This window comes from Podarcis gaigeae (assembly GCF_964106915.1).
Source record: "Podarcis gaigeae genome assembly, chromosome: 12".
In the NCBI taxonomy this organism is placed as follows: Eukaryota; Metazoa; Chordata; class Lepidosauria; order Squamata; family Lacertidae; genus Podarcis; species Podarcis gaigeae.
Window position 1 is genome coordinate 47706498 of NC_139688.1, and position 21900 is coordinate 47728397.

The window sequence follows — 21900 nt, forward strand, 5'->3', positions numbered from 1 at the left end:
AGAAAGGGCTTTTTTAAAAAAATAAAAAAGGCATTATTCAGGCACAGTAGATGAATAATGACAACAGCACACTGTAACATGCAAATATTACAGCGAGAGGGAATAGAAATGATACCACTTTAAAAGGTAAGTGCAAAATTTCCCCCATTTTCTCATTTTTCTCATTTCTCATCTGTCCACATTTCTACATCAGTTCACAGCATATATATATATATTTTAAATTATTCATTTTCAATAACAATCTTCCAATTAATGACAAATTAAAGCAAATCAATCCAAATTACAATAATAACAATACACCAATTATATATTCCAATTATCAAAAAATTATTGGGACTTCCCATGTTACAGATGTCTAGAGATAATCATCCTCATTCATGTCTCTGCATTTTCAGTATTTTTCAAATTCAAAACTAATATTATCCATTTTTATTCTCAGTTTAAAGAGCTGTTGTTTCTGTGGCTCGCATCTTCTGTAGCAAAGTTTCCATATTGTTAACCCACAATAGGCATTTTTTAAATAATCTTATTCACTGTCCAGTTATTTGGTATTCAGTCCTCTTATCTCTCTCTTGTTCGTCAAGTTCTCATTAAAGACACGGGGCTTGATTCCAAAAGTAAAGTTTATAAATGGCCAATCAACAATTTCTCCCCAATGTCTTAATGAGCTGATGTCTGTATATGTCTGTATATATTGCTGTATTGTGGGACGTGCTTCCCAGCTGTATATTATATGAAAATTACTTGAATTCCTCCAAGAACAACAGGACACACACACCCCAAACTCTTCCGGGCCCTAGAAGAGCTGGCGGGGATCCAGCGCTTTCCGTCTTTCTGTCCACAATTTCTGTCCACAATAATGCATAAAAATAATCCATACAAGCAGATGTCTTTTGGAACGAAATACAGTACACCCTAAGTCCAAAGGAGCTCTTTTCCATAAGAATCCCCCTTTTTTTTGTAAAAGCGCAATAATGATCGCCATTTTGTTTCCATCTGGTTTTGCCAACTTCTCTTAGAGTTTTTGAGGGTTGTATATCATGCATTCAGTTATAATTTCCGCCTCTTGTGTTTCGTTCAAGTAATTAAATTCTTTCTGGCTGAGCTTCGCCAAATCATGATGGAATATTGCAAGTGTGGAAAGATAGTGGTTGCTCACCTCCTTAATCCACGTTTTAAGATGAGAACATGCCTGGTCCCCCCCCCCCAATCTTATAATTATGAAAAACAGGTGTCTCTTGCATGTAGGAGTGGCTCTGGAGAGTGCCAGTTGTGCTGTGCCCTTAGACCCAGCATCCCTGCCACTCGCACCTTGATGCAAGCTGACAGATCACGGACGATCTGCGGGTTTGTGAGACAGTCTTCCCCGCAGCATATATTTTAAGTTCTCCAGAAAATCCACCAGCATTGTAATTTTAATTTCTTCTAATCTAACAAAACATTTCCCCAGATCTGTGCTATCTCTAAGGATTGGGGAGAAATTAGATTCAGTTCGCATTTACTTAATTTGTTCTTTCAAATGCAATGCAAGAACCAAGACCCTTGAAAATGTGCATTTCTCCAAATTTTGCAGTTCACTTCTTCGGCCAATTAATGCATACAAAAATGCATATGCTAGGATGTCAAATGTCCGTTAGAATGCACACGTTAGTGAAAATGGCATATGAAAGTGCATTCTATTACAGAAAATCAATTTGCAAAAATGTGTATGCTAGGAGAAATGGCACAGAAAAGATATTAGTGGAAATGCTGGTGAAATTATATTTTTTTAAAATCACAAACTGCTGTGGAAATGTAGAGAACAAAACATAACAATGGAAAAATCAGAAACTTGCTGAAATTGAAAACTGACAGATTTGACCATGCCTAGCCTGGCAGTAGTGTATTTATAAATTTTAATGTGCAGGAGTTCATCATGATAGTCCTCTGCTCCTTAGGCATGACAACTAAACAGAAGCACACAAACAAAAAGAGCACACAACTGGCAATCACTTTACAAACCAACAGAAATGTCATGTTCTGTCGTACTCATGTAGGAGGAAGTAGACCGATCTAAACTAGGGTGATCGCGACCTGGACAGAGAGGAACTAACGTACACTTCTGGAAAAAGATAGAGGTATATTTCCTAAATTTCTCCCCCACAAAGGCATAGATCACAGGGTTGATGCAACAGTGGATCATCGCAATGATCTCTGTCACCCCAATGGCTACAGATAACTTTCCCTCACAATCATTTTTTAAGCCACATGAGAAAATTGAATCTTGATAGGTCTGTAACAAAAGTGTGATGTTGTATGGCATCCATAAAAGGAAGTAAACAATCATGATGACAGAAATAAGCTTGACAGCCTTCTGCTTTCTCTCATTTCTACCCTTAATCAAAATCTTTATAATCTGCATGTAACAGAAGACAATGATGACTGCGGGAAGAGCTAGGCCCAAGACAACCCTCATTAAAGTTAAAAATTGCTTCCAATCATTTTCATGTTTTGAAGGATAATGAATGGTGCATTTGTGGGTCTCAGATTCCGTTTGAACATGGTGAAATACAAATTCTGGCACAGAGGCGAATAAGGCCACAACCCAAGTGACGGCACTTGTGAAGGTGCCATAGGTGATTGTCCTGGCTTTTAATGCGAACACGGCGTGGACGATGGCTAGGTATCTATCAATTGTCAAAAGGATGATAAAAAAACTTCCGCTGTAGAAGCCTACGTAATAGATCCCAGAGAGAATTTTGCACATTGCGTCTCCAAATACCCATTGGTGGGCTGCGTAATAAGCCCAAAAGGGGAGCGAGAAGATGAAAAGCAAGTCCGAGATGGCTAAATTGAGCAGGTAGATATCGGTCATGTTCTTGAGCTTCTTGTATCTGATGAGAATCAGCACCACCAGTGAGTTGCCCAGCAGGCCAAATATGAACACCAGAGAGTAAAGCGGTGGCACAACATAAGACGCAAAGGATTCCCCCGCCACGATGCGGACTGGGGCTACGTCTGTATCATAGTAATAAGATGTGGTTAGATAATAATCTTCTGGCAAATCAATATAATCATCCATCTTCTTCCCTGAGAATAAAGAATTCACATACATCATATAAGATATCAGCATGAAACTTTATTGTAACATATAATTTATTTATTTATTTAAAAAAAAACTATTGCTAATGTTGAATATTCAGTCTGCTTATGAGGATCAAGATACTGGCAAACAAGTCTGCTTATGAGATTCAAGATATTGGCGGACAGTCTAAATATTAAGAATAAAGAATAAGCGTAAAGAAACACACAAAAAACTGGGAGGGGGAATTGGATCATAGAATCATAGTGTCATATAGTCAAACCCTCTGCAATGCAGGAATCTCAACTAGATCACACATGCCAACCTCTCATTGAAAACCTCCACAGAAGGAGAGACCACTATCTCTCAGAGTCTGTTCCACTGTCAAACAGCTCATGCTGTCAGAAAACTCTCTGGTGTTTAGTTGAAATGTTCTGTCCTTTTAACTTGAATGCATTGGTTTGGTTCCTAGCCTCTGGAGCATGAGAAGACAAGTTATATCCTCCATGTGACAGCACTTTAGATATTTGAAGGTGGCTATTCCTATTACATCCCTTGATTGGGATGCTAGACTTCTTTTGATGCAGCCTAGAATAGCATTAGCTTTTTTTTTCTTTTTTTTTTTGCTGCTGCTGCATCACACTGTTGACTCGTGTTAAGCTTGCGGTCTACTAAGACCTCTAGATCCTTTTCATATGTACTTCTGGCAAGCCAGGTGTCTTCCATCTTATATTTGTGTAGCTGGTTCTTCCTGCCTAAGAATAGAACCATACATTTGACCCTACTGATATTTGTTTTGTTAGTTTTAGCCTAGTTCTCCAATCTGCTTAGGTCAGCTTGAAATATACTTCTATCTTCTGCAGCATTGCCTACCCCTCCCAGTTTGGTGTCATCTGCAAATTTGATAAGAATCCCCTGAACACCATCATCCAAGTTGTTTATAATGATGTTGAACAACAGCAAACCTGAGACAGAACCCTGCAGATGTTAACATATTTGCCTACAATGCTCTGACTGTGTTTGTGACCACCTTCTCCCACTGAATGTCTGTATTGGTTAGCGATGTTCAAACACACCTCAATCCATTCTGCCATTCATTCCCACTTTCAACTGGTATTTTCTGTTAACCTCCAATTGCACAAGTCTGTGTACCATTTTGTCTTTTGTTAATGCAGAAATATATGTTCTCTTTTGTGTAGCACGCAATAGACACAAAAATCGCCAACAGATATTTGCAAATCAACTGCATTCCTTCGGGTTCCCTTCCAGCATAAACAAACAGATCACTCAGTTAGTCTTCTGCACAAACAGAAGACTCTTATGACAACAAAAACAAAAGGAATGAAGTGACTTTAAGAGCACATCACCAAAGCCTTCTCACCAAAGCCTTCTATGGCTACAAACCAAACTATCTGCTCAGAAGTAGCTCCCACTGAATTCGGTGGGGTTTAAGGTAAAGGTAAAGGGACCCCTGACCATTAGGTCCAGTCATGACCGACTCTGGGGTTGCGGCGCTCATCTCGCTTTATGTGGCCAGCATGACTAAGCCGCTTCTGGCAAACCAGAGCAGCGCATGGAAACGCCGTTTACCTTCCCGCCGGAGTGATACCTATTTATCTACTTGCACTTTGATGTGCTTTCGAACTGCTAGGTTGGCAGGGAGCTCACCCCGTCACGGGGATTCGAACTGCTGACCTTCTGATCGTCAAGTCCTAGGCTCTGTGGTTTAACCCACAGCGCCACCCGTGTTTACTCCCAGATAAATGGGGTTAGGATTGCAGTTCAGTATAAAGTTCTGGAAGGGCCAAAACTCAGTGTTACAGCATCGGTTTTGCATGGAGAAGGTCTCAGGTTCAGTCGCTGGGGTCTCCAGGCAGGGTTGAGAGAGAATCCTGCCTGAAATACATCAAAGATGCTGCCAATCAGGCAGACAAAACTGAGGTAGGCAGCGGAAAGGGATGGTTTGATGTTGAGAGGGATTTAAAATTTAATTGAAAATGAAGACTTTGGGTGGTCAAAAATAGGCAGTCAAATCCAGCTGGTTCTTCCCACTTTGGGGGGAAATAGGCGACTTTAAGGAGTAGTAACAAAATACGCAGATAGCAAAGTGATCACTTCTAACCAAGTGAAAGGAGCAATAATGAGTTAAAAATTCACAACAGGAAGCAGGTTAAGGTTGAAATCCTAACCCTACTTACCAGGGAGAAAGCCTCACTGAATTCAGTGGGATTAACTTCTGAGTAAACATGGTTAAAACAGCCATTTTACAGCATGTCAGTTGCCTTTGGCAACAAACGATACTACAGAAATGAGAAACAACATGAAAAAGGAAGTACCCAGAAGTGCAGAACAAAAAGGAGAAATATGTCTCAAAGATTTAAAAACAAGGGCATGTTTTATTATAGATACATTATATGTCCGGCACAGCTGCTAAACCACAAATAGTGGACACCACATTTCAGAAACTTTTAAAGTTGCCTTTGACTGGACTTAAACGTCCAGGGGTCCTTTACTCCTTTTTGTATTATAAAGCCTCATATTAATAATACAAAACCACTTTGAGTGTTGGTTTTCTTTTTGTTTGTTTTTTGCAACCATGTGATGTATACATTTTATTAATTAATGAATTAATATTCAGGGTCATTTACACGACTATTAAAGTGCAGAAGTCCTGCTTTCATTAGACTTTGGCTAACCTATCCAGAATATTACTTTACTTTAAAAACAAAATAAAACAAAACTCTGATCGACTTTCAAAATACTCCGCCTGCATATTCATTTCCTCCGGATAGTGTTTTAAGATCTAGGCTGATACTAATTTCAAAACTCTGCTTTCACATCACTGAAATTGTGTAAATGGACCAGCTCCAACTGGGGCAAGTTGTACATTCACTGGGCAATCTTGTACATATACATTGAATTCAGTGGGGCTTACTCATGGGTAACTGGCTATAGGATTGGAGCTTTAGTTTCATCTGCACATTCAAGAGTACTGGAAAGTGATATTTGGGTCAATTAAAAGCAGGCTTTTAATTGACCCAATTTTTTGTGTCAATTAAAAGCAGTCAAAGCATGCATATTAGTTTAAATGTTAGCACCATTGGTAAAATCCAGCAATGGAGGTGAAAATTAAAGGACTTTGATTACAAAAACTGACTATGGAATTCCAATGTTCTGAACAATATGAACATAACAGGAAAGTGTTAACTGGTTCATTAATATCAATATTCACATATTTTACATCTTGGTCAGTTTACAGGCTTAGAAATTCGTGCAGCATTCCTATCTATGTTGACTTTCTCACTGTTTATTCACATAAAGGCAAGTGCTCCCCCCCTTAAATTAACTTACCAATCTACAAAGTTGCTTGCTTTTAAAAGATGGTGGCGACAGCTAGATTCTTTGGAACAGGAACATTGTAAAAAGCAGAAAGTAGGAAATAGCCCTTTTCTCTGTGAAGAAGGAATTGTTCTGCAAATTTCTAGCCACCAAACATTGCTGCTCAAAATCAAGACTAGTTCCCTTCTAACAGGAATCATTTGGTCAGCAAAAGCTATTTCTGTACTACTACAGATGGTTTTGAAAACTGAAGTACAGTATCTTGCTAGACTTTCATTGCACAATTTTGAGTTACAGTTTATGTTGCCAAATCAAATAATTACCAAAAATCCATTCCCATCAACTCACAGGACTGTTCACAAAGTATTTCTGAGGTGGTCTTCAAAACTGCCTGCCTTGAAAGGTTGTCTGACAAGTGTTCACTTTAAGGGGTTCTGTTAAAAGGTTTCTCACTCAGCGGATTCTGATAAGGATTTCACTTCTGAACCAGAAGTGAACATGAACATGTGGTTGTTCATTTAACCCACTTAAAAAACAACAACCACCACTCCCAGTGTTGTCTGGCCCAGTGTCTTCATATAAGAGTCTCAGTAATCCATGAAGTATAAGCTTAATATGCAAGAAGTGCTCACTAAACCAGAGGCCCCAAACTTCAGCAACATCTCTGGGTCGCCCAGATTGAGGATGATTCTTTCGACAGTCTTTCAGTGAGTTGCTTGTCTTAAAAAAAGTAATAAGCCTAAACCTAGTGTTGGACCTGTTCCTTACCTGCTATTGGGTCCCCGGAGCACAGATTCACACAAAGCGGCAAAACGTCCTTGCAGGTTCTTAACAGGGTTTTATTTGAAATGCATATATGCAGAACAAAGGTACAGAGCGATAAGCTCGCAACCTGCACAGCCCAGTAAGGGTGCGCCCACTTTTTATACCCCTTAGAATGCATAGACATGTGTTCAGATGTAAAACATGTGATTTACACTAATAGCAATAAGATGGGGCTTTGTTTCTTGTGCAGTGGCGTAGCGTGGGGGGTGCAGGGGGGCCGGCCGCACTGGGTGCAACATCTGGGGGGGGGCGCTCGCACTCGCAGCTCTCTGCCCCTACTAAAATCCACTGGTTAGGGGGCGCAAATTACTTGCCTTGCCCCGGGTGCTGACAACCCACGCTACGCCACTGTTCTTGTGTTACCCTCCTCCTTTTCAGTTTGCCTCCTCCTTTTCAGCCTGCCCCTGTCTGGGGTTACAATGACACCCATTCAACTTTGCTCTTATCTCTTCTACCTGCCTAAGCCAGACATTCCAGAGAGAGAGAGGCCCATTTTTACTGTAACATCTAAGCAAGAAGAAAAAGCCTTGTTCTTCTGGCTGGTGTAAAAACCTCCCTCCCCCCTTTAAGGAAGGGGTTTGGGCATAACATATGAGAGAGGAGAAAATGCCTCAAACAGTTTTTGGGATCATATAGAGAACAATGGTCTAATGACCCTTCACTAGGAGATCCTCATGTACAGGGTGGGTCCTTTAAAAGAGGCTCCGTAGTGTTGTAAATAAAAATATGCCCTTTTCCCTTATGGGGTATCCAAGAGCCCATATAGAGTCCTTACATAGGTTCCCTATTGGTAGGAGAAAATAACAGAGGCCAACCAGAGAATATTGAGAAGCAAAGCAGCTAGTAAGCTGGATCTTTATTGATCTGTTGCAACAGGGTGCTCCCCTCACACGCAGGAGAGGAAGAGGACCCAGAACAATGGCCTGCAAGGCCTTATAAAGACTATTGAAATTGCCACCCTGTGAGACCACCCCCAGAAACATGCATTCATCACAGAAGGGGTGTAACCTAAGACCACCCCTCAGATAAGGCGGTCTAAAACAGAACATTTGCATGTTGTTTTCTCCTGTCGCTTTGTTTATTTCCTGTCTGGCAGCTTACTTGATTGGATTTCTTGGGGAGCCTGGGCAGTCTTGTAATGATAAGGCTCACACCCTTATTCAAACACAAATTAAGACAGGATTTGTGAAGGAAGAGACAATGGGGAGGCTTTTCCATTTTGACCATGCAGAGAAACATTTGCTCAGTTTAGGAATCAAAATGGTTCCAGGTTGGCTTTCCTGTGCTGATCTATGTACGTGTGGTTATGAACGTTGCCATATATCTAAGACCATAAAATTCCTATCACAGTAGATACAGAGTACACATGTTCCATGGGGTCTCTTTTAAAAGACTCACCCTGTATAAAAGCATCACCATTAGGCAGCAGAGATTTTCAGAAGACAAGCTCAGTTACCCAGGGCCAGCCCACCTATGAAGCAAGGTGGGGTGGCTGCCTCGGGTGGCGGGATCCACAGGGGCAGCAGATCTGACCCCCCAAGAAATGCACACCCCACCGCTACCGCCACAAAGGTAGCGACAGCTGCAGAATGCACCTTAGAGACCACCTCTGCTGCCTCTACAGCAGCCTCTTCGCGAGTAGGAGGCACTGGTGGTCTCCTCCCACTCTTGAATCCAAGGTAGATCTTTAATTCCCCTTGTTCCTTCTTCCCTGGCAGGGTGTGTGTACCATTTTGTGGTTCGCCTCAGGTGGCAAAATGTCTTGGGCTGGCTCTGTAGTTACCACGTATGAGGTGATGACTTGGGCCCAATTCATCTATGCCTCTCTAACCAGCAGGGGATCCCATGTCACGGGTGAAAGCTCCCAAATATCAAAACCTGAGTAATAATACCACACAGGATCCACACAACAACTGGCTTTCATCCCACCCGCATTGTTCTTGGATTTATGTGTTCCTTCATGACTAGGGGCAGGATCTAAATTAAATATTTAAAAACTATTTAATTGAAGGATGCTACGGAAATGTTTTAAACAAGGAAACTAAACATTTCATGCAGACAGTTTGCACATGAAGGTGGTTCTTTCAGGGTAAGGCTCATCCATCGCACTCCGGGTATGCTGACCCCTGTGATTTTTCCAAATGCAGGAAACTTGACTGCATAATTTACTGGATAGCTCAGTTGGGTAAGGCATGATGCTGATAAGGCCAAAGTCTCAGGTTCAATCCCTATAAGGGGGATATTGCTGCATTGCAGCGGGTTGGTCTAGATGATCCTCAGGTTCCCTTCCAATTCCATGATTCTATGAGAACAGGATGCTGAACTACATGGTCTACGAGTAGGTACTGTATCTGCATACGCGAAAGCAGAGAAAAGTGGAGCAGGTCTCAATCTTCCAGGCACCCTCTCCCCCCTTCCCCAGGAATCCAACCACGTCAGCTTATACACGTAAGTTGACATCCATGACCATAAACAGTTGTTCCTGTTCCGGCACTCTTGACCATAAAAGGTTGTTCCTGTTCCTATACTCTTATCTTGGGGCAGGAGGTCACCAACTCTAAGAGCACTCCTGGCACCGTTCCCGGGTCTCTTGTCAGACCTTACAAGGTCTGTGCGTCTTTGTGGTCAGGATGTAAGATAAGACCCAGAAGTGCCATCCCTGCTCTACTCGGAACTGGCAAGGCCATCCATTGCCGTCACGGACTGATAAAGGAGAGGGCTTTGAGTACTTGTTTATACAGCTGGTTTTCTGTTTATACATTGACTCAAGAGCTTAAGTTAATGCAGTTTAGAAATGCTCCCTTGGAGAAGGAAAAATGTGGATTTTGGGTCCCGTTTCAGACTGACTGCACAGAAACCCATTCCTTCAGTAGAACTGGTGGAAGAATATTCCCCTCCATCCACTTCTTGAACAGCACGCAGAAGGCATACATCTAGCAAGTAGGATTGGAGCTTGTTCCTGGACCAATGCAAAGGATTCTCTGTTTACATTTTGTGCAGGGTACTGACCTTCTCATACGCTTTGTCAGACAAGAAGAAGTAAATAATGGTTTGATGTACCTTAATGGCTTAAGATCTGTTCTCCAAAGGAGCCAAAGGTTTAGGTGTACGAGTAGTGACAGACAATGGTGTAGGAAGTACAGGATCTCATCATGATGTTCCCCGTAATCCCACTCCCAAGGAGGAATTCCAAACAGGCAAGCAACAGTGTTGATCTATTATAAAATAATATACGCTCTCCCAAAGGTGGTATAATACAAAATTTATTAGGATCAGCATGACTGCAGTTGTATACAGAGTTCACTGGGAGTAGGTTCCATTGAATTTGGTGGTGCTTAACATGGAGGAAGTACCAGCTTCACTTCAGTTAAATGATCCTATGGTAGCAGAAAAACACAACCTGAAGCCCTGGATCAACTGCTGCCTATCTAAGTAGAAAGTAATGGGTTAATGGATCACCTAAGACAGCTTCAAATGCTCATATGAACCTACCAAGGAAGACCAAATGTTGATGGAGGTATTTAATTAACTGTGCTTCATGGTCCTTGGATCAGATTCTGTATCTCATATTGAAAGAAGTCCTATATGAAGTGTCTTCACCTTCCAAACACAACTGGTTTCTATTTATACATGCACAATCTTTTCAGTCATTCGTGTGAGTGGTTATGCAACACCTATAATAGCGGGTTAGTTCACCAGAATGTGTCTCACCAAATCTGCCTGCTTCCTTCTCCCATGAGATTTCTAAGTGGGAAGGGGCGATGAAATGGTGTCCTTCTAAAGATCATTTCTCTCTCCCCCTTAGCAGTCTGGCATACTTCTGCCAGACATACCAACTAAACTAATTGCAAATAAAACTGGAAATCACTTCACAAACCAACAGAAAGGTCATGTTCTGTTGAACTGGTATAGGACGAAGCAGACCGGTCTAAATGAGGGTGACCACGACCTGTGCAGAGAAGAGCTAACATACACCTCTGGGAAAAAATAGAGAGATATTTCCTAAATTTCTCCCCCACAAAGGCATAGATCACAGGGTTGATGCAACAGTGGATCATAGCAATTGCTTCTGTCACAGCAATGGCTACAGATAACTTTCCCTCACAATCATTTTTTAAGCCACATGAGAAAATTGAATCTTGATAGGTCTGTAACAAAAGTGTGATGTTGTATGGCATCCATAAAAGGAAGTAAACAATCATGATGACAGAAATAAGCTTGACAGCCTTCTGCTTTCTCTCATTTCTACCCTTAATCAAAATCTTTATAATCTGCATGTAACAGAAGACAATGATGACTGTGGGAAGAGCTAGGCCCAAGACAACCCTCATTAAAGTTAAAAATTGCTTCCAATCATTTTCATGTTTTGAAGGATAATGAATGGTGCATTTGTGGGTCTCAGATTCCGTTTGAACATGGTGAAATACAAATTCTGGCACCGAGGCGAATAAGGCCACAACCCACGTGACGACACTTGTGAGGGTGCCATAGGTGATTGTCCTGGCTTTTAAAGCGAACACTGCGTGGACAATGGCCAGGTATCTATCAATTGTCAAAAGGATGATAAAAAAACTTCCACTGTAGAAGCCTACGCAATAGACCCCAGAGAGAATTTTGCACATTGCGTCTCCAAATACCCACTGGTGGGCTGCATAATGAGCCCAAAATGGGAGTGAGAAGATAAAAAGCAAGTCCGAGATGGCTAGATTGAGCAGGTAGATATCGGTCATGTTCTTGAGCTTCTTATATCTGATGAGGATCAGCATCACCAGTACGTTGCCCAGCAAGCCAAATATGAACACCAAAGAGTAAAGCGGTGGCACAAAATTAGACGCAAATGTTTTCCCCTTCTCACTGTGAACTGGGGCTGTATCCGGACCATAGTCAAAAGTTGTTTCATCGTCTGGCATCATGGAAGAATTGTCCATCTTGCTTGTCACAGAATATGAAGAATCTATGTAGATAATATAAGAAACAAAAATTAAATAAAACAGCGAAATAATGTATTTTTAATCAATGGTAATATTGAATATTTAGTCTGCTGAAGAGGATCAGTATATAGCCAAATATAAACAACAAAGATTAAAGCAGCGACAGAAAATGGGGAATGCACTGTTGTTAAGAAATTAAACCATGTATTTTAATCCGTGATAATGCGAAATATGTGGTCTATTGCTGTGGATTAGTGTATCGTCCAGCAGTCTAAATATAAATAATAAATATTAAAGCAGTGACAAAAAATGGGGAATAAATTCATGTTAAGATAGTGTCATAAAACCTTCTAAATGGCTGTCTGAGCAGCTCCTCCCCTTAAATCAATTCAATGGTATCCAGGAAACTTTCTTATACTGAATTAGAACACAGGTATTATCTACAATAACCAGCAGCAGGAATCATAGAATTGCAGAGTTGGACGGGACCCAAGGGTCATCTAGTCCAACCCCCCTGCAATGCAGGAAACTCAGCTAAAGAATCCAGGTCAGGATAAAAACCTCCTAGGAAGGAGAGTCCACAAAGCTCCTAAGGAGGCTGCAAGAACTCACAAAGGATTCAGACAGGAGTCTATTTGAGGTCCTCAGGGATTGAAACAGGGACTTTTTGCCTCCAAAGCAAATGACTGAGCTTCATTTCTGCCATATGGAATAATACATGGGAGATATACCATTGGAAATTGGGGGGGGGGGGGGCCTTAGGCCTTAGTCAGTACAGTGGTACCTCGGGTTAAGTACTTAATTCGTTCCGGAGGTCCGTTCTTAACCTGACACTGTTCTTAACCTGAAGCACCACTTTAGCTAATGGGGCCTCCTGCTGCCGCCGCGCCGCTGGAGCACGATTTCTGTTCTCACCCTGAAGCAAAGTTCTTAACCTGAAGCACTATTTCTGGGTTAGCAGAGTCTGTAACCTGAAGCGTATGTAACCCAAAGCGTATGTAACCCAAGGTACTGCTGTAACTGGTTGCGTGTCGAGGTCCCCAAGCCACCCCTCACAATACACACATAAATTTTGTTTAAGGTTTTTGGCATAATTTTGGCCACAACTTTATTGAAATACATAAATGTGAGTGGTTGCTTAGGCATTGGTTACAACTATCTGTCCTTGCCCAGGGACAGAACTGACTTCTGGATTCCAGCAGAAGCCAGTAAGGGAAAACAATATTGGGGAGAAATGGAGCTGAGGCAGAGACCCTCAATTCTCACACGCATGCTCCCCGAAGGCTTGCCGGCCCTAGCCCCATTCCAGGGATTCGGACGAAAAGATGGCAAGCCCCTGGATTCCTTTAACGGAATTCCCTTTCCGCAGAAACCTTGGAGGGGCAGGCCCAGCCAATCCTAACCCCTCCTCCAACCAATTGATAACCAATGCCTAACCGCAACCTTACAAGTTGTGACGATTTGCTACGCAGTGGGCAAAAACCAAGCGGCCCAGCCAATCAGCCAGATGGACAAAATTCCTACCAGGCCCCTGCCCCAACAGCAGACGACCCCATGACAGGCATAGCAAGGTCAACGCAAAACCCATAAAATTAAGGCGGGTGATCCGTTGCACGCAGCGAAATAGGAAGCTCCAAGCTGCGTTCACAGGATTTAAAACATCTGATCCCTCCCACCAAATTGCAACGTAGGATTTACCCCAGCAACCCAGCCATCCAATCGTTGCCACAGGCTTCCTTAGTAATCCTGCCTGGCAACAGAGGGGTGGCCTGGTGGACCCCACTGCAACACGCGCACTCCATGAGGGAGAACACGCTTTACCATATAACTGGGTAAACCAATATGTGTCCCTAAGTCCCATTGAATTCAATGCTGGGCTTTCTCCTGGAAAAGTGTCTATAGAAATGGGACCTGTTTCCTTCATTCATACAGAGTTCTGTATAGTGGTATCTGGCTTTTGTGGTAGCCAAGGCGTGTAGCTTCTGAGTAAAATGTTAGTATCACTTACCCTGCAATTGGTAAAATCCAGCACAGGAGGTGAGAATTCAAGGACTTTGATTACCCAAACCTCTCCTGACTATTGAAACAGTCAGTTTATTTCCCATGCAATTCCAAATCACTGTCGTGAGCTGTGCAAATCTTAGAGCAGCTGTTCAGGAAATGCTCAATGCTGCTGATTCTGTTTTCTCAGCCGCCAGCTGTAAGAAATGATAAAAAGTTGGGTGTCTATAGGAGCAGCAGGAGTTCTAAAAACAGGCTGGCTGCAAGTCCTTCATGTACATCCAGCAGTTTCTGTGGAATGGCAGGGAAGGGGAGACTTTGGTCCAAGTCTGGGTGTAGGACAGGAACGCGTAGACTGTGTTCGGCAAGCCAGATCCAGCCCACCAAACCAGACAAAGTCGCCCTCACAGCTTTGGGCAGCTTCAGACCAGTGGTTTTGTGGATTAATTCTGCAACATGTCATTGGCACAATAAGAGTGCATTCGTGGTGGACTGTCAACACATCAGTGTCTTTTATCAGCTGTTCCCTGTTGCTTCCTTCCCCAATGCTACTATATTATCGCTGCCTGCCATTGCAGCTGAACCAAAAAAGCTTCGCTCAGTCTAGAATTAGAGATGCGGAGTTCTAGCAAAGAAGAAGAAATTCCCAGGGGTTTTCTGCTGTCACACTGAGGTCTGCAGCCACAGCTTTATCATACGGTATTGATTTATGTTACGATGTTCATCCTGCATTTCACTAAGGAAGTCACGAAGGTGGGATGCACAGCAAAAATACAAGGCTGGGAATTGCGTCAACAAAGCCTCATCATAACAAAAGTGGGAGGAAATATCCAAAACTGGAGTGGCTGGTTAGCTCTCCAGATGTTATTGAATGCCAGCTTCCACCTGCCCCAGCCAACTTGGCCAAATGCCAGGGGAAATGGGAGGCCAGGGACATTTGGAGAGCTGCAGTTTTCCCATCCCTGGCTAAAAGTCATTGCAGCCCCAGCAGACTAGGGCTCAAGGACTTGGCAAAATCACTACTAATAATTTTTAATAATAATTTTATTATTTATACCCCGCCCATCTGGCTGGGCTTCCCCAGCCACTCTGAGCGGCTTACAGCATATATAAAAACATAGTAAAACATCGAGTATTAAAAACTTTCCCAAACAGGGCTGCCTATTAAGATTTCATTGCTTTCCTGACCTTATTTCATTGGAACCACAACTAACACTAACCAGATTTAGCTCTAAAGGATATTGATTCGCACACTCGAAGCTAATTTAGGAGGTTGACAGAGTTCCCATCCTCTTGGTTAAGCAGTATGCTCCACCATTCTTGTTCCTTTTATTTGTGCAACTATCCCATAAGATAGATAGGACAAGTTACATCCACATGCAGCCATATGTAATACCACTGGGCATCCAAAATTGGGCTTCATCGCAATTAGGGATGAAGGATAAATTTTATTTGGTTTCCATTTAAAGCAGAAATGATCAAATTCACACTTTCCAAAACATTACGAGAACCGAAAATCTTGCAGCCTTCAAAATCCACACATTTGAATTTTTGTGATAGAGTTCTCCGGCCAAACAACACTAATAAAAATGCATAAATTAGGGGAAAGTGCCTATAAAAACAAACACGTTTGTTGAACTAGTTACAAAACGGGGGGAATGCTTGCAAAAATGTGTACGTTATTCAAAACTGATTGTAAAAAAAATATGGTTTGTTAGGAGGAATTCGCACTAAAATTCTGAATAATTTTCACGAGGATTGGTTTTGTTTTTAATCACAAAGAAGAACTGCATCTAGGAATGAATAACTGAGAAACCAAAACCGACAGATTCTTTCACCCCCAACGCGCGATAAAGGACTGAATGAGATGAAGGAAGTCAATTCAAATAAAACCATGGTACTTTAAAGCACTCACCCTATTAGTTATAGAAAACAATACCAGCAGAACATCTGTCAAACTGATTGCTTGCTTGACTGATCAATTGGAGTCTTGATTGCAGGGCAGGCTAAAATGTGCCCCCTCTCCAGTGTGGCAGATGGCTGCTCAATAGACTGTACCACAATGTTAATTTCCTTTTCCTGCCCCTCCTTTCAAAATATCATGCAAAAGTAACTTAAAAATAGGTCTTCCTTTCTGTCCTTCTCTGTTCAGTTAACAAATATCTGCATTTCAGGACGAAGGTCTAGGGTTTTCCCTCCAACAATAAGAGCCACAAACAATTCCAGTTGACTCCACCTAGCAGACATTCATATTAATACATTTCCCCCATCTAGATCTTCTGCAAAATTGATGAGATTTAAACCTGCTTGTGTTTGTCAGTGATATTTTGGCTGTTTTGAATATTTTTGATATTTTGATGTTCCAAACTGTAACATTATATATTCCAGATTCCCAAACTGATGAAAAATACAAGGTGCTGAGGTTTGCCACCCACCACTCACAAAACGGATGGGGGAGAAAATTGGTTGAGTTTGCAAACGATTGTGATTCAGACTTCCCAAAATAATGCATGAGCTGAAATGCGGGTCTCCTTCAAAATTCACACTTTTCCAAAGTTTGCAATGCAGTTCTCCAATCAAAAAACGTGGGCAAAAGGCATATGTTAGGAGACTAAAGGTAAAGGTTAAGGAGGCCCTGACCATTAGGTCCAGTCGTGGCCGACTCTGGGGTTGCAGTGCTCATCTTGCTTTACTGGCTGAGGGAGCCAGCGTACAGCTTCTGGGTCATGTGGTCAGCATGACCAAGCCACTTCTGGTGAAACCAGAGCAGTGCACAGAAACGCCGTTTACCTTCCCGCCATAGTGGTACCTATTTATCTACTTGCACTTTGACGTGCTTTCGAACTGCTAGGTGGGCAGGAGCAGGGACTGAGGAACGGGAGCTCACCCCATCGCGGGGATTCGAACTGCCGACCTTCTGATCGGCAAGTCCTGGGCTCTGTGGTTTAACCCACAGCGCCACCCGTGTCCCATGTTAGGAGACTATGTGTGTGCAAATTCATATATTTGTGACAATAATATACAAAATGCATAATATTAAGCTAAAATTGCTTGCTAATGTCAGGAAGTTAGGTCATGCATGCAGAACGTGTAAAAGAAAGAAGGACGGAGGTGTTTGAGAATTTTAATGAGAACGTGTTTGAAAAAAATTACAAGCTGATGCAGAAATGTAGTGAATTGTACTTACAGTTCCAAAAATGAGTAGGAGAAACTGCTCTGGAGGTTGCAGTCTTAGCTGCAAAGATTCAACATGCTGGTTCAATGCAATTTGTTATCTTAGTCACTCATTATTATGAACTAGCCAAGAGTCATGAAATGTTTTGGTGGGGACACAAAGGATGTACTGATTGATTCAGAAGATTTATACCATCACCTCTTCAAACTACAGAGGCTCCCAAAATGGCTTACACGTGGATTAAAATAACTCCATCACAATCCTCAAGCTTACAATTGAAAAAAACCAAACACAAAAAGAAGAAAGGGTGGGGAAGGAAGGAGGAAACATACAAAGTCAGGCACAAAATTCACACAAATGCAACCCCCCCTCCCTGCATTACTCAGATTAACTCACCAATTTACAAAGGTGCTTGCCTTTAAGATATGATGGTGAAAGCTGGATTATTTTGAACAGGCACGTTGTGGAAACCAGAAACAAACAGCCCTTTCCTGTGGGTAGAAAAGTTTGTTCTGCAAATTTCTAGTGGACAAACGTGACTCCTTAAAATCAAGAAATAGTTCCCTTATTCTAACAGTAATGATTTGTCTGGTCAGCAACATCTGTTTCCGTACCCCTACAGAGGATTTTGAAAACTGCAAAGTATCTTACTAGACTTTCGTTGCACAATTTTGAGTTGCTGTTTAGGCTGAATCGCAAAAATACCAAAAGCAATCAAATGAAGTATCACAGGACTGTTTATATGGGATTTTATGTGTTTTTAAATGTCCTTAAGCAGTCGGTGGCACTTTAAGTTTTTTCTTATTTTTCCCCCTTTTTGCTCTTTTGGGGTGGGTGGGATGGATATCTAGTTGGGGATTAGTTTTAGCATAACTTCTGGTTTTTTTATTGTTTTATTGGTTGTTGTATACCGTAGTTTGCATTTTGTTTTTAAGAGGCGGGATCAGGGCTGCCTGGGAGTGGGCCCCAGCCAATAGAATGGCTGGCACAAGTTCCACAGGGGGGAATGCACTGGGACATCTGATCTCAGTGATCATGGGCAGGAGGAGGAGTTACGCTAAGACCAGACCAGTCATTACCGAGGTGGCAGGCTTAGTCATTGTTTGAAGACTATCCCTGCCTCCGGGTCTAGTCTTGACCGGATGGATACTGGAATTAATAAGGGAAACCCACATGACCTGAATGTGTTGCTGTGCAATGCTAGGTCAATAAGACCACTGCCATCCATGACTTGATCGTGGATGGAGGACTTGACCTGGCATGTGTAACAGAGACTTGGTTGGATGAAGCAGATGGCCCTGTCCTAACTGCTGCTTGTCCACCAGGTTTCTCTTACTCACAGCAACCCAGGTCATGTGGGCAGAGAGGAGGGTTGCAGTGATTTTTAGGAAGTCACTAGCTTGCATCAGGCGTCCGACTAGGAAGACCCAGTTCTCTGAGTGCATGTTCTGGAAGTTAGGCAATAGGGGATGTACCGATCTCCCCGCTGCACCAGGATTCCCTGCCCGAGCTGCTTCAGGTCATGGCGGATGTTCTCCTGGAGACACCTAGTTTGGCTGTCCTAGGGGGTTTTAACATCCATGCTGACACGACCCTACAAGAGGCTGCTTGGGACTTTGTGGAAAGCATGGCCTCCATGGGGCAGTCCCTGAATAAGTTTGGCCCAACTCATAGTCATGGACATACCTTAGACCTGGTCTTCACCTCTAGTGATGTGGGTGATCTGACACTAAGTAAAAGTGAAACTGAGGTCCAGCACCGAGGGCCTTCTGACAGTCCCCTCACTGTGAGAAGCAAAGCTACAGGGAACCAGGCAGAGGGCCTTCTTGGTAGTGGTGCCCACCCTGTGGAACACCCTCCCATCAGATGTCAAAGAGATAAACAATTACCTGACATTTAGAAGACATCTGAAGGCAGCCCTGTTTAGGGAAGTTTTTAATGTGTGACATTTTAATGTATTTTTAATCTTTGTTGGAAGCCACAGCCAGATGGGCGGGGTACAAATAATATATTATTATTATTATTATTATTATTATTATTATTATTATTATTATTATTATTATTATTTCTGAGGCAGTCTTCATAACTTCCTGCCCCAGTGCCTTCACACAAGAGTCTCAATACTGCTTCAAGGTTGTCCGACAAGTGCTGTACTTCCTGGTTGCCCAAGCTTCAGCTATATAACGATCTGTGAGTAGCAAATAGGTCCTCATGTATAAGTGCATCACAGCTGTGCTGCAAAAATTCTCAGAATGCAAGCCCAGTTACTATATATGAAGTGGAAATTTGGCCCCCATTCATACATGCCTTTTGCAGCAAGGAAACTGTTGGGCTTTGGCAAGATTCAATGACATTGCCAAAAACTCCCGGATATCAAAACCTATCAGGGATCAGACTCAAGGGGACGAGAGGGAAGAGGAATGGTGGAGATCACACACACACACACACACACACCCGGGCCAGATTTAGGTTTGATGAGGCCCTAAGCTACTGAAGGGAATGGGGCCCTTTATATGTCCAGCTGTCCTTTGTCAGCAACAAATTGTCATTGTTTTTTTGTGTTGAATATATGCTATATGGTAATTTATGGACCTAATAGGTATCTAAAGCCATTTGCACATCATATGTATTTTATCAAAGTTATTGACATAGAAATGAGCAAACCTGTCATATTTTAGGGAGCAGGCTAGCAGGGGGGCCAATTATTTACATCATAGGAGCCTACACAAAACAAAACACTGTTGCTAGATGTAGGTTTTATTTTATTTGCTTTTTATCTTATATTTTGGAAATGTACATCCAGGTTTTCTTTCTTTAAATTTTTTTGCGGCCCCCCAAGAGAGTGGGGCCTTAAGCTACATCCTCTTTAGCTTATCCGTAAATTTGGCACTGCCCCCCCCATTCTTCTGACATTGAAGGAGAAAGGGAATGCAGCATTATGGCGTTGTGTTGTCTCTCACTATTATATCTGAATAAACCCATTAAAAAGGACTCTACCTTGTTTCCTCTGCTCTGGCTACAACCGGGGGAGGAATAGTTTTCCCGAAGCTTTGACAAAACCTGAGGAATATGGCCAATTCCTTTCCATTCATAAATTGTGCCCTCTCTCCTTTCCAAATAGCACTTGAGTGAGAAGGATCAACACAGCTGGTTTTCACCCCACTCTTGTGGTTCTTGTATTTATGTGCATAATGCTGCAACGGAGGACATAACTGTGGAGAAGGGGTCCACGTGCTACCCACAAGTTGTATGTGCGAACAGGGTCCAGATATTCAGTAAATACAAACTGATGAATTGGCTGATGTTAAGGAACTGTTTTAAATAAGACTATTAAATGAAACTCATAAGAGGATCCTGCTGGATCAGCTCAGCTGTCAACGTTTTCCTTTTTTTAAGGGAAATCCCCTTATTCCAAATAGGATTCCTCGCAAGAAAGGGGGAAAGTTGACAGCTATGTGGATCAAGCTATTGGTACATGCTGTCAAGCATCCCGTTGTCACAGTAGCCAATCAGGTGCCTGTGGAAAAGCAGCAAGCAGGACATGAGCACCAAAGCACTCTCCTCAGCCCTTGCCGTTCCCTGAAACTGGTATTGAGAAGCATTGCTTCCTCTAACTGTGGAGACAGAGCATAGCCACATGGCTAGTAGCCTTCAATAGCGCTCTCCATGAATTTGGTGGCCATCCCTGCCTCCTGCAGGAATGAGTTCCATGATTTAACTATACACCTCACGAAGAAGTGCTTTATTTCATCTGTCCCGAATCTTCAAACATTCTGTTTTTTTTTATAAGATATTTATTAGGGTTTTTTATAAAGGAAATACAAAAATAATAAACAACATTACTTTGTTTTGACAAAATTTCATAACTTCTTTGGACTTCCTCACGTCTCCCGCTCCCACTTACATCGTTAATAAGTTTTTTTCAAGCAAATTCTCATCTTATTTGCAAATTTATAACCACTCAATTCGATATAGTATAACAATTCTCCAACAAATTTTGCTTCTCTTAATCTTATTTATCGTCAATTTTCAATCCAATTTAGTGGTGGCCAATTATTTATAACCAAGCATCCTCATTAACATTCCACTAAATCACAATATTTTTGTAGATAAATCTTAAATTTCTTCCAATCTTCTTCAATCCTTTCTTCTCCCAAGTCTCGAATTCTGCCAGTCATCTCCGCCAGTTGCATATAGTCCATCAGCTGCATCTGCCATTCTTCCAGTGTGGGTAGATCTTGAGTTTTCCAGTTCTTAGCGATAAGTATCCTTGCTGCCGTTGTTGCATACATAAAGAATGTTCTATCCTTCTTTAACACCTTCTGGCCGACAATACCCAGAAGGAAGGCCTCTGGTTTCTTAGTAAAGGTATACTTAAATACCTTTTTCAGCTCATTATATATCATTTCCCAGAAGACCTTCACTTTAGGGCAGGTCCACCAGAGGTGAAAGAATGTTCCTTCATTTTCTTTACATTTCCAACATTTATTATCAGACAAATGGTATATTTTGGCAAGTTTAACTGGGGTCATGTACCATCTGTATATCATTTTCATTACATTTTCCTT

At 42.0% G+C, this 21900-nt stretch overlaps 1 protein-coding gene and 1 pseudogene across 7 annotated transcripts; both read right to left on the reverse strand.

Moving 5' to 3' along the window:
• Positions 1–1878: 1878 nt before the first annotated feature.
• On the reverse strand, positions 1879–6848 carry LOC310828388 (C-C chemokine receptor type 5 pseudogene; annotated as a pseudogene). 5 transcript variants are annotated; one of them, XR_014568583.1, is made up of 3 exons: positions 6724–6827; positions 5260–5361; positions 1879–3069 (listed from the first exon to the last, which is right to left on the reverse strand). The product of XR_014568583.1 is annotated as a C-C chemokine receptor type 5 pseudogene (transcript). The 5 variants fall into 5 exon arrangements; XR_014568584.1 differs by lacking the exon at positions 5260–5361 and adding an exon at positions 6413–6461 and having other exon boundaries at positions 6749–6765; XR_014568585.1 differs by lacking the exon at positions 6724–6827 and adding an exon at positions 6413–6707.
• A 3624-nt stretch (positions 6849–10472) lies between these two features.
• Positions 10473–17929, reverse strand: LOC310828391 (C-C chemokine receptor type 5-like). Of its 2 annotated transcripts, none has more exons than XM_083706041.1 (2): positions 17729–17929; positions 10473–12179 (listed from the first exon to the last, which is right to left on the reverse strand). In XM_083706041.1, exon 2 carries the CDS (start codon positions 12151–12153, stop codon positions 11095–11097), a length of 1059 nt encoding a protein of 352 aa, XP_083562167.1. In that variant the 5' UTR covers positions 12154–12179; positions 17729–17929; the 3' UTR covers positions 10473–11094. The 2 variants fall into 2 exon arrangements, with proteins under 2 accessions (XP_083562167.1, XP_083562166.1); XM_083706040.1 differs by lacking the exon at positions 17729–17929 and adding an exon at positions 14165–14306.
• Positions 17930–21900: the final 3971 nt, after the last annotated feature.

What these genes read in the sequence shown, in the direction of transcription:
- LOC310828391 (XM_083706041.1), bottom strand. Translation starts at nt 12,153, where the DNA reads ATGGACAATTCTTCCATGATGCCAGACGATGAAACAACTTTTGACTAT.